We start from the raw sequence: 17,754 nt of genomic DNA, 5'->3' as shown, positions 1-17,754 counted from the left end.
CTTGACCACTAACACTCACAGCGGTACAAGGTCTGCTGGTCCTTCAGCCCCCGGTTTAAATTTGCACACCCATATGGATGCATACAAGTACACACACACACACACAGTGACACAACATGTACACGGAACTAACACAAACACCTGCTAAGGCCTTGGCTGCGACTCTCTCTCTTTCTCTGGCCAACTACACCAAGTGATGTCATATGTGTGACTTTATACTAAGTGCAGGATTGCAGGCAAATACACCCACATTTAGCTCTCACTATTCACTAATAAAAGCTCTACTGTTTATGAAAAAAAGAGGCTTTGTCCTGATGACATTCTCGTCTCCCACACAAGGTCTGGTTATTAAGAAAAGAAAATTATTCCCAAGTTCTTCGTCTTCTTTCCCTCTCTTTCGCCAACTGTTGACTGGAAAAGAAACACACAACTCTCTAAACTAAAAATAAAAATATTTTTTTTAAAAATAGTAATAAAAAAAAAAAAGACAATATCTGACACAGTCTTAAAACCAATAAATGCTACATGGGGTTCAGCCTTTAAACCCTGTCATAAATGTTAGTCATAGCCTACTTCCTGGTTACCAGTGGCAACTAGCCAGTGTGGATAGTTAGGGGACTGGGCTGACTGTATATTATGTTTCTTGGGCTCTTCCACCATTGCAGTCTTTAGTGGTAAGGTGCTGCAATGGCTACGGTCACATGCATGTGATTCTGGGAGTCACTTAAAAAAAAAATGCACACTGAGAAAAGGGGTCATAGGTCACGTGAGTCGGTCCACTCGAATGCTTCTTAATGATATCCTCACGTTTTTTTAAATGAGCATTTTATTAGGTCAAAAACAATCTGAAAAACGATAACAACACAAGAGCTTTTGACTTTGGGTCACTGTACAGGTTGCTGAAATATAACAGCGTAAATCTTGATGTCGGTCGTTACTGGTCTTAAGAATAAAGATCCCAACAGATTTAAATAGTCTGAGCATGACCTGAAGTTTTCAGAAATCATATTCTAATAAAGTCTGCTTGACCGTTTCGGCTGATTTGGTCAGCTGTAATTTGACACTCTCTTTGTTTTTTACTTTTCCCGACAGGACAAAGGGGGAGACTGCGGAATATCCGCGATCTGTTGCACATTTCACGCAACAAATCACACGGCTGTGGTAATTACACAAAAGGCTTACGTAGTGTTTGTTCGGATTCCTCCGCTTCTGGACATCTTGAACAGTTACTTCTTGCACGGTGCGCCGTGGCATGATGTCCCCTTCTTTTTACGGATCCGTTGAAAAAAAAAAAAAGCAGATATCCCTGTCGGGTTTTTTTTCGAGCGATCACACCCGGCTGAAAAAGTTTACACTGCGACGCTTCTTTGTCATCCGAATGGCTGGGATCGATCTGAACAAACGCCTTTTTTCTCCCCGTAAAGCTGCCCACGTCAAAATTTCCTGTCCAACATTCAGACTCTCGCAAGCCAGAAGTTAATAATCGGTTCTTCCTTCCCCCCCTTTCTCATGCCTTGTCCCGACCCGCTGACTGCCCCGACCAAACTCCCAGCCTATCCCAGCTCGCCTACTCCCATTTGAGCAACTGGGACGCTTCGTGGACCAACCCTCCAGCTTCAGAGCAAAACCACAGTCTGCAGGAGCACTCGGGCTTCAGTCTGCACACTTAGAGCTAGATGTTAGGCTTTAATCAATATGACAGCACTCAAAAACGGCGTGCTCAAGAGCACTTAAGGAGAGCGAACTTTGCCCATTTCTCACTAAATTGTAATTCTATTTATTTCAATTCTCTGTCGCAACTTTGAATGTTCGCCTTCTTTGCGATGAACCGCTCTCCATTAGCAATATAATAACCCTGATGCAATTTAAATGACAGTTAAGAGTGGATGTTGTCTCACTGTGCGTACAGCTGAGCTGCAGATGTCTGAATCAGTTGGCTTGAGTCTGAGCTTACTTTTCAACTCATATGCTAACTACAAACTACAGAGGACATCGTTCAGATATACAGTGCTGTGCAAAAGTCTTGAGTCAATCATCAAAGAGATAGGCACTCTTGGGATGAACCAGTGCTGTCTATGTATAACACTAAACTTAGCAAAAAAAAAAAAAAAAAAACAACCAAAAAACAGTTTTAAATTGTATTTTTAAGACACTTAGTTACTAGCAAAACATAATTTTCTTCAATTTCTTTAGTTAAATCTCTGAAAATTGCCAAAGATAACACAAAATTGAAGTGTTAGGCCTAGAAATATCTAGACTTGAGTGTCTGAAAGTTATGTCTTTAGGAAGCAGGGGAAAAAAAAGAAAGAAATCCATAAAAGACCTGACACAGGTCATGGGAAATCCATCTGGCCCTCACTTGATACATCTACTGTCTGCAGAGGTCTTGCAAGAAATGATCCCAGTGGAAGGGTGAGAAAGAGCACCGGGGAGAAAAGGCTGAGGGATGCCAAATAACACAAGAATTACTCTGAAAACCAGTGGTAGCAGGCCTTATGGCATTATGAACCTAAACTGAACACTTTTGTATGAAATCCTTGTCAGCAGGTACAGAGAAGGTGTAAAACATGGGGAGGCCATGTTTTAACTGCTCTTTGGAAATCATCAACAAGTTGTTAATGCAAAGGTAGAAACCCTTAAATGCTTGAATGAGTCATATGTTAGTGGGAAATGCCTTAACACGCACACATCAGACTTTAAAACATGATGTGATATCCTGTGTCTCGATGTGATTATTAGTCATAAGATGATGTGATTGGTAAACTGGAAATGTGTTAATATTTCTTTTTCCATCCTGGTAACACAACAGTATCACTCTATGGTTTATTGTTTAGTATTTAGATTTGTACAAACTCAGAAAACATGCAGTTATGTTCAACATTTCTTTGCTGATATGTGACCAGGATGACTGCTGAGGTCCAGTGTCAGGTTTGTTTTAAAATAGCTCCATCTTTTGGTGTGCTATACTCATTACATTAGCACTGTGCATGTGAGAAATCTCCCCATCTGTAGATATCAGATGAATATGATGGAAGATATTGGTAATATAATTTAAAAAATTGAATAAAGTTTGTGTTGAATAAACTTGCTATTTTTAAGATGGGGAAAATATTTGACAGCCTCATTTTTAACTTTGAAATAGAAAGCACTTCAGACAAAAGAAGAAATGAAACTTTATATTTATTCCATTGTTGAAAAATAAAGTCACGGTTATGAGTGATGGGATGTGAGATGGGACATTTTTCACAGAAAAGGAGAAGGACAATGTTAAACATATGACTCGTGACTTTTTAGAAAACATCCTTTTGTTTGTAGTCCATATAAAGTATTACAAAAAATTTAAATGGTTGTAAAAACTGAGAAATGGAGACAGACAGTTATCAAGTATAGTAACGCTGGTCATCACAAGTTTGTAGAAATGTGTTTTAAATAAGTGTTATTGTAAGAAAAACAATACAATGCATCTTTGTTAAATTATTGTAAAAATAGAGACCAACATTTTTTTATGGCTATAATAGAGAATAAGAAGAATTAACACTTACAAAAAGTGTCAGAGTAGCCAAGTAAAAGTTGCTCATAGTAAGAAATCGGAAAGCAAATAAGTCTATATAAATTCTTATTAGCATTAGGGATTTTATATGCAGGGGCATGCACCACATGTAAAAAAGACAAGGACGCACGGTGCCTCAGTTGTATAACACATGGAAATAAAGGTTTATATTAAGGGTGAAGGATCAGTACCATCACACATTTGCAGCTCCAGGTGTGATGTGATGCCAGGGAACTGTTCTTGCAGTGGCAGTAAATAGCCCAAGGCCTCTCCTTGAGTTACCGGGCCGGAGTAACGATAAGGACGGATGTTGAAGATCTTCACGCAGTGTACTAAATGGGACCAAAACAAATATAAATGAATTATTTTGTGGGCATTAATCCCTTAATATCACCCTTAAAAAATGCTCAGACAAATCAATGACTTAAGCTAACTCAGCTGAATAAAGTGCTTATTGACTACACACCAAAGAGTTTGAGTTTACTGTTTTATAACTTGCTATCAATCACATGTCAATCATATGAAACTGATGAGGAAAATGCTCTGTATCTGTCAGAATGTGACTGCCTCATTTTGAGCTTGTTAACTCTAGTTATTTGTAGAGTTTGCTTCCTTAATGTTTTCCAGCAGTCTGATCCAGAAATTGAGAGCAAAATGGCTGTATTTCCAGTTTTTCTCTATGAGGAGTATTGGATATCTGACAGATGGGTGTGGGGGATCTAAGAGTGTGAGTCTGGCTTTTTGATTTTATATAAGTGAGAGCATTTTTAAATCAAGTCTGTAGAATTGGGAAGCCAGTGTAGCTCTAATAAAACTAGTGCCCTCTGTTATGCATTTTAGTTACTAAGCTTGCAACAGAATTCTGATTAAGTTGCAGACCAGAAAAAAAGTGCATTGTAGTAATCCAAACTAAAAGAGATGAGTGCATGAACAAGTTTTTCGGACTGAGCAAAGGGTGGATTTTGGCAATATTCCCAAGATGGAAGAAGGTTGGCTTGGTAATAAGCTCGTGCCTGAAACTCCAAGACTTTCAACTTGTGGTTTTACCCTGTTAGCTTATTTCCCTAGTTTGGCTGAAGGATATAGCTGTGGTAAGGTGGGTTTAGCATTCACTTTATCGTTGGCATATGAATAGTTCACTTGTGCAGCTAAAATCCTCTTCCAGAATTTACAAATGTTACAAATGCAGGCTCAAGACCCTAAAAAAAACCTTAGCTCTCGCCTTTACCATCCACCTAAACAAGCTGGCTGCCAACCTGGAAACAAACAACCTAAAAGTAGTTCTACAGCAAACTCACCAACATCATTAAATCTTAAAAGCACTTAATGATCAGTGTCTCAGCATTAATGTGGGCATCACGGTGAGGTAATGTGTCTCTGTGATGTCTAATCATGTCTGTGCTTTACCCGGAGATGAAAGGAGCTGACAGTACATGTGTTCTTCTGATAATACAGTTCAATTATAAGGCGAGAGGCAGAATGAGGACTAATGATGTTTACTCATCATTCCAGCACCTTATCAGCTCAGGATGGTCTCAAAACACATTACCACGCATGAGCACATATACACATACAAATAGGTATACACCGCAAAGGAATACATGGGTATTTTAGGCACATACACAGATGCATTCCCTTTTTTTCTCTAATGATGGCCCTTATGGGGGGTCATTACTCATGAACAGCCTTTAGTGGGGTTTCACATAGACCCCGATCTTAGGGGCTACCAGGAGGTCAATGCAGTCTCCACTCGCGTTTCAGCACCTTAACTAATCCCTTTAAATCATTCCTTTTCATTCTCATGCAATGCCTCTACCATAATAGCATAGCCTCGCCTTTGCCCTAGCCATGGAACTATACAGTAGATTAAAGGAATTCACAGGCAACACTACAAGGTTACAAGGATTTAATTAAACCTGGTTTATGCTTATTTTCAGTTATAAAAATATCTCAAGGGACTTCTAAATTGAATTTTTTAGAAATTGAAACAGACTGGCAAACCGACTTATGGCCATACTAACAACATGGGTCTTTGAATGATGTTCTGGTAGGCCATTTGACTGGTCTGCCACTTTGGTTCCAACTGAAATATTTAGACAAGTACTGGATGATTTGACGTATGTTTGGGTACAGCTATTCATGCAGTCACTGATTCGTCCTAATGATGTGCTAAATCTCTACTGAAATAGGTCTTTATCTGGTACAGGAATCGGTAAAGACCCGCAAAGTCTTTGTCCTGTTTATTTTGATTGAGACTCACATCTACAGTTTTAAAAACACTGTAATTTTCCTTGCTTTGCTAACTTTCAGGTATTGTGCTAGCATCTTGTCCCTCTTACCATCACTGAGAAGTTTGACTCCATCAAACTGATAACCGGCTGGGTCTTTCCGACTCACTGGACCGGCCAGAGAGCCTGAAAATGGTGTGTTGATGATCGAATAGTCATCACATACAAGGTCCACTGCTTTATAAAGGCCATTACCTCTGTAAAAAGACATGTGACAGAGGAGACTGGCATTAGTTTGCCATCAGAAAAGGCTAGATTCAATTAGTCATCTTAATCTGGCCAGAACAAAAATGTCTGACTAGTTATTTGGACATCTTTGTCTACAGAAAGTCAGCCTTCTACCCAGACAAAGCTTCACTCATCATTAATTCCAAGTGGTTTGGTAAAAATGTGCTTTGTCATTGTAGGGATCAGGCTTGGATACTATACAAAACTAGACATGGGACAGTATCAGCGTCTGCATGTTGCAGTATGAGTAATCCTCTGAGGGCTCTGAGATAAAGATCTGATCAGGATTAGTCACCTTTGGGAGTTAAAAGCTCCACAGCCGTACACATCACAGGCCCTCACTCTGTTGTGGTGACCGGCACAAAGCATGCTCCAGGCTTGGACTACAGAGAGAGGGAAAATGAAATAGGTTAGATAATACTTCTCCTTCCAAAATAGGCACCATATTAAAAGCTGCAGCACTGCACGCCAAAAGGCCAAGCATAAAGACGATATTTTTAAAAATATGTTTTAACATCCACTGACTGTGACTCATGTTCTATTCATGTGGAAATAAGGCCAATTACAGCAGAAAGGCACTATTCAAATGTCATTTACTGATGTCTTCTCCATCAGTTTTGTGTTACCCACACATACAGCCTCACTCCCACAATAACGTTTTCATGAGTCAGGCTTGAAAAAAACTGTGCAAATCCATTTTAATTCCTTCTTGGCAGAAAAAAAGAATGAGCTGTGTGTTTGTGACCATCTGAAGAAGTTTGCAGGAGGTTTGTGTTATTGTAACATTTCGATATGGGCAGATGCATATTTCTATCATACCTGGCATGCAGCACTGGCGTGTCTTGGCCCCTGAACACTTGTCTTTGAGGTATCGGTCTTGGCAGATGTAACGGACTGGCTGGCAGATGCCTCCCAATCTAGTGCAGCTGATGTCACTTCTAGGTCCCATGAACACTCTTTTGCTTCCTGATTTGACTTTCTTTCCTGGAGTCACAGCCTTTGGCCTCCTGTCATTAGAACTTGTGAAATTTCCCTTCACCTTGAGTCTGCTGCTGTTCTTGTCAGGGCTTTGAATTTGTTCCTTTTCTCTCTCTCCATGTTCTAAAGCGCCACTTAACACCACATCTTGGGAGAGATGAAATGTAATGAGAGTTAGAGTTAAGAGTGTAATGGAGTGTAATTTCCAGGTTGAAGGATTAAATCAAACTTTTCTGAGACTGATATTTGGAATGAGTTTTGCAGTATTTGGAATATGAAGTAGCAGATTTTCTTTCTGTTCAGTTAATACCACTTACAGTCTGTGAAAAAGTATACGCTCCCTTCCTGATTTCTACTTTTTTTTTTTTTTTTTGCATTTTTGCTACATCCATTTGCATCTGCTTATCCAATTCAGAGTCGCTCAAAACTCATAATTGCAATATAGAGCGGGGCTGCAAAGTATCTCAAGCTGGAGTCCATGGTGTCACCAAAACTGCCTAAAGTATGCCTCACCTCCGAATCTCTCTCCTCAGTGTGAACCACCTAACCCAGCGCTCCCCAACCTTTTTTGCGCCACGGACCGGTTTATGCCCAACAATATTTTCATGGACCGGCCTTTAAGGTGTCGCGGATAAATACAACAAAATAAAACTAGTACCGGTACCAAAAAAAAGAACATTTATTCATAACACACTTGAAAAGACCAAGGAAAACCGAGTAAACGATAAAAACGATAACAAAATAATGCTGAAAACCGATAAAAACCCTGAAAACTATACGTTTCACACCTGAGCCTCAACTCTCGCAGCCCGGTACCAAACGACTCACGGACCGGTACCGGTCCGAGGCCCGGGGGTTGGGGACCGCTGACCTAACCTATAATCTGTTCCTGAAGTGTACCATGATTTAACAGATCTAGCTTTCTTTCTCCCTCCCTCCTCACCATCCTTTTGATTGTTTTACAGATTTACTTCCAGAAGCCTCACTGCCCACTAGTTGACTCTACAGTTTAACTAAACTAGAATGTGAAGCAATGGAAAAGTACATCATGGACTCTCTTGTAGATGGAAGTATTCATCCGTCTTCTTCTCCTTTTGGCACATTCTTCCTCTTTGTCGAGAAGAAATAGAAAACTCTCCATCCTTGCTTTGATTTCAGAGATTTGCACAAAATAAGTACCATTACTGCTCCTTTTATCTGCCTTTGAACTCCTGCAGTGGGCTACAGTTTTTTTTTCCAAGCTGGATCTCCATAATGCATAACATCTGTTGTGCATTAAGGAAAACAGCCTTCAGTACTCACCTGTGACACTTCTTATACCTGGTAATGCCCTTTGGTCTTACCAATGGTCCTACTGTTTTCCAAATGCTTGTCAATGACATTCTCTGTGACTTTCTGAAATGTGATTTTCTTTGTTTTATTCTTGTTTACCTGGATGACAATTTGATTTTTAAAGTCCATCTCAGAACACTGTAAGTCCACCAGGTCCTCCAATGCCTTCTGGAGAAGCTGTATATTAATGGAGAGAAGAGCTCTAATGCTTTTTGAATGTTGCCACTCTGTCCATGACCTAAGGAAAACCTCCTTGTCTATTACTGACTTCTCCAAAGTTTGCCTTCCAGTGAAACTCTTTGCCTTGGCCTTGTTCTTATTCAACCAGACCCATCTCAGCAGTTCATTGTGGAAGTGGACGCTTCAGATTCTGAGGTAGGAGTTGTCTTATTTCAACAGAAAAATGGCAAAATCCACTCAGTGCATTGTTGGCGCCCATGAACTGCTGGCCATCAAGTTAGTCCTCAAAGAATGGAGACACTGGATGGAGCAAGCTGAGCATCTCTTTGTTGTATTTACTGACCATGAGAACCCCCATTACCTTCAGACCACCAAACATCTAAACCTTTGCTTTTTACCAGACTCAGCCTAACCATCACTTACAGACCTGGCTCCCATAATTTAAAGCCTGACACAATGTCCCATTAATTCTCCACCTCTGATTCCACCTCAGAGAATAAAACCATCCTTCCACTTATTTGCGTCATCAGTTCCTTGGCTTGGGAAATAAAGTCTCTATTAGGGAATGCTTAGCGGGAAATAAGTCCTCCAGCTCCCCACCTTCTCCACTTCTTCAGACTCCCAGTCACCCTCGGTCCCACCTGTAGTCCCATCTGACTACTGCCCAGATCAGAAATTCAGGTTGTCTACAAAACATGTTCTCTTAAGGTCAAAATCCAAGAACTGTCTGCAAGTTATAGCTGTCCTTTTGAAATCGAGAGATTTATTAACCCTCTGTCTGTTCGTCTTAATTTACCTCACAACATCAAAATCCACAATGTCTTTCACATCACTTCACAGCTCAAACCTGTTCGGTCCAGTCCACTGTTTTGTAGCTTTGTCTAATATTAAAATTTGCTTGATGATACGAAACACATAAGAGTGACAACTATGGCAAAAAAAGAAGAAATCATGAAGGGGGATAAATACTTTTTCACTGGACTGTTTATTTATATTACAACTAGATTTAGATATTAGGGAAACCAGTTACATACTGTCATACTTCACATAGATGCTTGCTTCAAAATGCCCCCAACAAAAACACTGTTTTAAAAGGATCACCTTCAAAATTGCAGTTTTTAGGTATTAAGGGAAAAACTTGTCTTGCATTTTCTTGATTAGTTAATAAAGTCACCAAGTAAGTCTTAACACACTGTAGGTCGCCTTTTTTCAGGGTTGAATGGTGTTGCTTGTCTATATAGACAGACAGAGTCATAGTTCAGTTATTCATAGTATGTTTAATTCTGACAGCATACTAATTATCCTGCCCAGGCATGAGTCTTTGATCTTCATTAACCTCAGAAGCACATAAAATATTTCAATCACACTGCCCTGGCACAAGAACACACATTGGGCTCAGTGATTGAAAGAAGCTGCTTATCACTAGAAGGCCTTAATGAGTGGGCAGAATGGTTGGCTGTGGCATGGAAAAGCAATTTTCCTCAGCATGTGAACTAAATTAGAAAAGACCAAATTTTTTTGACATGTGCAAGTGTGCCTTTTGCCTCAGCAAAATTAGATAGCATTAAAGGTTTGCTGCAGTTTTACTAAATGTTTGTTTATGTATTGCCAGGCTTCTACTACATTTTAAAGCAGCTGCAGTGTTAAGCTGTTAACAGTTAAGGTACTAACAGTTAACCTGAAGAGATGAACACATGCAAAGACAGACAGCACTGATTGGCAAGCACATTTCCATTAACTCCACTTGACTGGATACCTCTCATGGAGCTGCAGGGTTGTGTCCACTGTGGCGCATGAATCATTTTCATCTCAGTAGAAAGATGGCTGTCTCATTTTCATGTTGCTCAGAATCCCCCAGAGTTACTGTGCCTTAAGCTTTTTAGTTAGATGCAATGATGTAATGTTGCATTAAGCACTCAGTCATGCTTTAAATGTGTCATCCACTTGCGCCAACTCATAGTCTCTCTGGCAATAGGCTCGAACCCCCCAAGGTTCATGTTTACAGGAGTTTACAGTCTCCTAATAGGGCTCAGTTCATGGTAATTTGCAGGGCCAAGCAGATGTTTATGCACCATTTATTGTTTCCATAATAGGAATCTTATTACACTGCTGAATGACAATTTGTGCCCTATGTATCCTAATGCATACTTTTAGCATGTGGATTCAAGTATTTTGTGGGAATGCACGTGTCCATGTCTGTATGAGCTACTTAATACAATTACTAATATATCCCAGACATATTCCATACACTATGATGCACGCTAGAATAGTGTGCATTTTGCAGGTGGCAATTTTATATTAAAGTGACTTACGTACAGCATAATAACAGCGCAGATATGACACAGATCCTAAACAGTCTTCCCATCATCAGGTCAGAAATAAAAAAAAAAAATCTGTAGAATGATGAACGAACAACAGAAAATGTTTTTAATCTAATCAAACAAGTGTCCGATAAATGTAATCTTTCTATTAATATCAACTATCTGGCTAAATCCTTCAATAAAAAAGTTAAAAATATAGCTTGGTTTTTGTTTTTTTTAAAAATATAATACTAGGAAATCTGTCTCAAATCTCAAAGGAACACACGGAAATGATGGAATAATACTGAGACTTTTTAGAGATAGAAAATTGAACTAGACTTACCAGTCATGTGCAGATGCTGAAGAGTGGCTCCCAGCTCAGTGGGAAGGAACACAAAGAAGGGACTGTTGGAAAACCAGCCTGCTGTGGAAGCTACACGCCTGAGCCACAGGACATCCCCCAACTGTCAATATTGACATTGGCTGCTAGAAAGCATACCGTTTTACTGGCTCAAAAAGCTCAAGTTTACTTACTTTCTACTGCTACACTAAAAGCTAAAGATTGGGACACACACACACACACACACACACACACACACACACACACACACACACACACACACACACACACACACACACACACACACACAGCTTGGCTTCAGTAAACATTAAATCTACTTCAGAAATTTCAGTTAAAAACTTGTTTCATGTATTAGACAGTAAACAGTAACTTGGGAAAAGCACCAGCTGTTATGGCTAATCTAAATATACAACAGGTGATATAACAATGAAATGCCTATAATATTTAAAAAATGTTGTTTTAAAGTTCTTTTTATTGTCTCCAAGAAATGAAGTTTATACTGTTTTGCCAATTTCACAGTAGTGGGAACAACCGCTGGCACTATTAGGTTATGCATAGTTGCACTGAACTCTGACTCCTAGCATGGCTCCAATTACACCCCTCCAATAAACTCATTAGTATATGTGGTGCAGTCAGCAGGTGCTTGACTGTTGTGTCAAGCTTAATGAGACAACAACAATGAAGAAAAAAGAAAAAAAGAAGGAGAAAGAAAAATTATTATATTCATACGGTGAGACTGGCATCTTTCACTGCATAATTTGCCTCCACGAGGCAATGGAAGTTAATCAATGATGAATTTCTTCCTCTCCCTCTGGGAGAGTGAAAAAGACGTACATGGATGAATGATGGATGGATAAACACGTGGATGTAGGCTATTTTAGGCATTGCTTTGTGCAGAATAGAAGATGGGAAAACCAGAAATGAGAAAAAAGGGTTTAATTGAGGTTACACACATTGTATTCTAGCCAAAGAAAGGAGCTAAGTGTTCTGTCTTGAGTAACTGGGAATGCCCAAAATGTGGTTACTGCACTTACAAAAACTAGTAAAAGCCCTCAGAATAGGCCTTGCTGTGATGAATTTAGAGTTGATTCATAATAAATAATTAGTCATTGAGTTAACAGATGTACAACTCAAACATCTGTTTAAATGAGTCACAGAGATAAATGTGTGGTTCTTTCGTGGCAGCAACCAGTCAAAATTAATTTCAAAAATGAAGGGCTATATCTCTGTATGTACATCCAAGTGTATTTTTCTCTACTGATGTATTGTGGTCAGCTGGTTGCTCTCTCTGAATTTACAATTTACTGAGAGCAGAGGAATGGATTCAATAGCAGCGGGTAAAGAGTTGAGCCTTTCGCAGCCAGACAGCTTTGATAATCAAATATCTGGGCAGAGGATTACACTGATGGACCATATGGCTTGGAATTTGAAAAAGAAGAGAGGGAATTAGGGAGACTAAGAAAAGACAAGGGAACAGAAAAGGAGAGAATAATTAGAGCTGAAGTGGTAGTGCTCAAGACTGAGCGAGTGAGGGAGGGAACAAGTGAAAAAAAAACACAGGGAAGTGAGAGAAATAGCAAAGACAGTCGACTGGGCAAACAGAAAATGAGAATGAAGCAGCAGAAATTCCAGCTAGCCTATCTGCATCTCAAACATGAAAGAAAGGCTGGTGTTGACTCAGTGAAAACCCTTTGATAAACATGGCTGCTTAAATAAAAACATGTATCACATTCTTCAAACTCCTGGGAGGACAGAACTGACATTTCACTCCTGCTTCTCTGTCAGTTAGTTCTGGCATTTCAAGGAGACAGAGAAGAGATGCCACAAGTGTTTCCTAGCAACAGTTCGCTGCAAAACCCTTCTCCTCCTCCTCCTCCCACCTTCTCTCCTCCGCTCGCCTCCCCCTAGAACTCCCTCCATCCCTGAGATACGAGTTGCAGCAATGCACCACTTGCTTTAGACCTGAAATACATTCTAATTCTCCTGACCCTCCCTCCCTCCCTCTTCCTCCAGTTCCCTTCAGCACGCTGCCAGGCCTGCATCAAATGACATTCACGCCGCTGTCATCTGTAAAGAAAAAGCATACAGCCAGGCTATTCCCTGTGAAGGTTGAAGGCACTGCAACTGAGAAGTGTTGGCAGACAAAGTACTAAAAGAATGCAGCAATATTTTACCTTTTACACGGTGTGCGGTTAATGTGCATGAGCCTGACTCTTACTCTTTCATTTGATTTCTTTAGCACCTCTTTGCTGCTTAGGTAGAAAGAACATCTCACAAAAGCAGGCTTGTGAAAAGACTCTGTGGTCTGTTTATGGCCTGGAACAGCTTTGAGGGTCTAAATCAGTTTTCGCAACACAGCGGCCCAGTCACACCAACTTGGCTCTGTCGATTTGTAAACATATTCATGGGACTTGGGGAGCGGGTATTTAGCCAGCCTGAGCAGACAAACAGAGCGCTGTAGGGTGTGGGATAAACTTGATGGTGCTGGTGGCAGCAGACAGGGGGCACCAAAGTCTTAATAATTTGTTCTATTAAAAGCATTTCCTATGTTTGAAAGGGCATTGAACTGAAGTCTGCCCATCTCTGTAGGGAACAAACCAACAGCATTTAGCCAGACAGGCCATTTCAGCATATACAGATGTCCATCTATGTTTTTCATCTGTCTTGTGAATTTTCATAAGCCGTAACAAGCAGTGAGACAATGGAGCAAGAGACTGAATGTGACTGAAATCTTAAGCCTCGGCTACCTCAAAAGTGCATCCTTACATCATATGGTTGCAGTGTTATTCTACAAATGTAATCATATAATGCAGTGTATGCACAGAGCCTGTGGGACACTACACCATATGGTTGCAAAAATCGTATCAAAGTGCAGTGGAAGGAGCCATAGACTCTTTAAAAACTCACCAGCATCTGTCTGTCTCTTTATTTTCTAATGAAGCTGTCTGGTGAAGTAAAAATTTACCAAAAGGTAGCCATGTAGTAGCACTTGTGCTGAAACAAATAGTCAGTTGACACCTACATTTACTTCATGTTGCTTCAAGACCTTCATTCTCAGAGAACTAACACAGCCCGTGACACAGCAAATAAAAGATGTGAAGGACAGAAAAGTTGAAGTCACAGATGACAAAGTAAAACTAGCTCACTGGCGAGGAAGGGAGAGCTCAAAGGCTCAGACTGGAGCCTTTGAACTGTGCATGAGTGGACACAACAACAGAATGTGATAGGCCAAGAGGATGGACGTCTCACAGGCCACGTCCAGCGACGTATGCATCAAGACACGGTTCTGTGATTGATAGATCATTGCGGAGGAGGGAGAGAATATCAGGCTCAGCAAGAAAGATGTCTGAATCACATCCCTTCTTTGATGGGGAAGAAGGCAAAGGTAGGCAGCACAAGATGGGACCGAGTAGGAAAAAAAATGAATGAAGAGAGAGCAAAAAACCTGGAAGTCAGTCTCTCATTATCTGATCCCAGCTGGGGACTAAAAAAAGGAGAGATTTCTTAGAGAGAGTTTGATTCAGGGTCTCTCCTTTTATATAAAACTTTCCAAGACTTGCACCGGCTGAAGACAGCCATGCAGGAAGAGCAATCACAAAACCCTCACAAATTTCATGTTTAGCACTTAGCAGTACTTAGAAATTCTATTTCGAAAAGAAATTGAGAAACATATTGTGTTTATGAGAAAGCAGATCCCAGGTGTTAAATGTGGCAGACACAGACAGAGAAGCCACTGGGTCGATTAGCCTGCTCTGTGAGGTTGCATTGATGAGCAGACAGCCCAGACAACCCTTATTTTCACGTCCAATATTGTTGTTCCAAACTCGCATAGGTGAAATTGACTTGTGTAAGTGAGGACAATACATTTCAAGTAAGTTCCTATCTAATGCCTGCTCTCATCTAAACAACATCTCACTTGAAGTCTGTTCATTAAGAGGTACCTAATTACGCCCACATTATCTATAATTACAGTATTTTTACATCACGCTTCCAAGATAAAACTCCTTTAATGTAGCTTCAGTGTATAATTAGCATTAGTAGGCTCCTACTGCACACATAATTAGAGAGAAATTGATACTAATACACCTGTGTAACAGGGCAAAGGAAAAAAAAAAGTACTATTGTATCCCCAAGTGGCAAAGTAAACCATTTCACAGATATGATGGTTGCAAGACAATGTGTGTCTGTGAATATTATACACTGAAACCCTGTTGGGGTAATACTCTGTTTTAAAAGAGAGATGTGACACTAAGAAAGCCGTCCCATCATGTATCAGTGAAAAACAAAAAATCTATGGAAAAATGTGTAGTTTGGCTCATGCAGTAAATACTTAAAGAGATGCAGGTGGAGTGACATAAACCTGCAAAAGGCTTTGTTTTATTTGGGTCTACCTGCCCATGATGTTCAGTTTGCAGCTGAAATAGAATATCTCATCTTGATGAGCAAGATGAGGAGATGTATTTTAAGCAGCTTCAAGAATCACGAGAAAGAAGAGTGATTATTATGAATCTATAGCTACAACTGGGTAAAGCTAACTGATGTGCTATTTTTATCCAGCTGCTAAAGTCTATAGAAGAGCAGTGGCTTACAGTATGTGTTAGCGGGATTGGTTCATTATTGGTTTTTGTCTTTTTGTTGAATAAGTAAATAACTGAAACCAGCTGATGCCTTTTATTTTATTTGTAATAGATGTGTGTATAAATGTTTGATTTTAGGGGCTCGTGGTTACATTCAAGAAGTGGTGAATTTCTTTCTCTTTTTCATGGTGGCCCCATCAAATTTTCTCAGGCTGTAGTTGCTTCTGTAGCGATATAAGACAGAGAGGGACAGAAACTGCATTTTGCATAGTTACCTGTTGGTCTCTTTTGACTCGGCTATCCATGATCTCAGAAAAAACTTGTCAGCTCCTTCCTCTGTCACATTTTTCTGTTTGCTGCAGGGATATTCATATTTATACTTTTCCCCCCAGAAGATGGCAGTAATAATCCACCAGACTAGGTCACTGAGGCAGGCAGGAAGCACGTTGCAAAAGCAAGAATCTCATAGGTTAATTACATAGCACTCTCATGCCAGGGAACGTGATCATTCAAACAGTATCTAACTTGATAGAAGCACAGAAAGAGATCGGGAGAGAGAGATAAACAGAAAATGTGTGCAAGAGAGAGAGAACCTAAACAGAGAAAAAAAAGAAAACTTTTGTGTTGCTTGCTAATAATCACCTTGGCTTGATTTGTTGTTACAGTTTTCAGTCCCTCTTTTTCCTCTTGTCACTGTCCACATAATTACAAACAAGGACTGGGAAAGCTGGTGGGTCAATTTAGACAAACGTACTGACTTATCTTGAAGGAGGTTAAGTGGTAAGTCAGATGAAATGTTCACAATCACAATGTTTACACACATAAACACAGCACGGCGTTGTATCTAATCAGAGATGCCATGTGACGGGATCCGTTGTGCAGCACTTCATGAGAACAAAGAACGTCATGCTATAAATAAATGAATAAAGTAAATGAAGGAGTAAATGTTTAATGTTGTAAGCCTGAAGAATATCCAAGAAAACATTCAAAGGAACATCTAACAGTTTATTCTAATGTCAAACTTCCACCTGCTGCATCACAGCTCTAGATTGGTCATTGTTTTAAATATATTGAAAAGTCCATTGAAAGTCAGCAGACAAATCAATAGACTGTGGTAAAAATATGATTTCCATAATCACTTTAAGGCTTTCAGGGAATTTCCATGCTTAGCAGTAGCAGGCTGATTACACAAATTTAAACAACCGAAGTCACACATTAACTCAAAAACATATAAAAAGAAAAGACCGAGACCTTGACTTTGCCTACCAGTACTTCAACTGAAATTGCTTCTCCTGAAGTTATTTTTTCTGCTATTTTTCAAACGCGTTTATTTAGTTTTTCAACCTAATGATGGCTTTCTTCACATACGTCTTCATCTCTTTGGAGAATGTTCAATTACTTTTGAGTTTCATGAGGGACTATACATAAAGATGAATTGAATTCCTGCAAAGTGATACTTTTGCAAAACATATTTCCATCACTCATGAGAATTAAATGGTGTAGATTCAGTTATTACGCCGCCATAAGCTCTTGTGGTGGTGGGGAAGGTTTTTGTTGGTGGTTGGCATATGCAATGTGCACTTTGCACTTGTTTGCAGGCATCTTTCTGTTTAATTATGCCACATGGCTGTATGGTTGCTCATTATTAAACAGAAGCAATAAGGAAAAGTGAGGATGATAGCTATTGGAGAGAGCAAGGCTACAATTGCTTAAAAAGGACCTAAAAACTATAATCATTGGCTGGAAGCATGACCATTATTAACACAAGTAGTGTCCCCACAGCCAGATAGTTTAAAGAATGCAGGAATGCACAGGGGTACCTTTTAGCACAGAAAGCATTGACCAAATTGTTGAAGAAGCTCAGTATGTGTGGGAGACCCATTTATACTATACTCCCACGGTGGCAGTGTTCTTTTCTTATCCCCATTTCCTGATGAAAATTCCATTTTGCCACTCGAAT

At 39.8% G+C, this 17,754-nt stretch overlaps 2 protein-coding genes across 3 annotated transcripts in view; both read right to left on the bottom strand.

Annotated features, from left to right (window-relative positions):
• The window catches only part of sh3pxd2b (SH3 and PX domains 2B), a 34,157-nt gene extending 32,520 nt beyond the window's left edge, over positions 1-1,637 (bottom strand). For both annotated transcript variants that reach the window (XM_084940684.1, XM_084940685.1), the window contains exon 1: positions 1,183-1,637. In XM_084940684.1, coding sequence (XP_084796810.1) covers positions 1,183-1,254 — 72 coding nt within the window. In that variant the 5' untranslated portion in view covers positions 1,255-1,637. The remainder of the gene's footprint in view (positions 1-1,182) is intronic.
• A 1,527-nt stretch (positions 1,638-3,164) lies between these two features.
• LOC146379421 (myeloid protein 1) lies at positions 3,165-10,947 on the bottom strand. Its single transcript, XM_084941421.1, has 5 exons — positions 10,873-10,947; positions 6,886-7,191; positions 6,362-6,449; positions 5,890-6,035; positions 3,165-3,882 (listed from the first exon to the last, which is right to left on the bottom strand). The coding sequence occupies exons 1-5, from the start codon at positions 10,922-10,924 to the stop codon at positions 3,716-3,718; spliced, it is 759 nt and encodes a 252-aa protein (XP_084797547.1). The 5' UTR covers positions 10,925-10,947; the 3' UTR covers positions 3,165-3,715.
• Positions 10,948-17,754: the final 6,807 nt, after the last annotated feature.

The sequence above is a fragment of the Perissodus microlepis genome, chromosome 10 (genome assembly GCF_051167445.1).
Source record: "Perissodus microlepis isolate ML-2025 ecotype Zambia chromosome 10, ASM5116744v1, whole genome shotgun sequence".
NCBI lineage: Eukaryota > Metazoa > Chordata > Actinopteri > Cichliformes > Cichlidae > Perissodus > Perissodus microlepis.
This window is presented reverse-complemented; position numbering and strand designations above follow the sequence as displayed.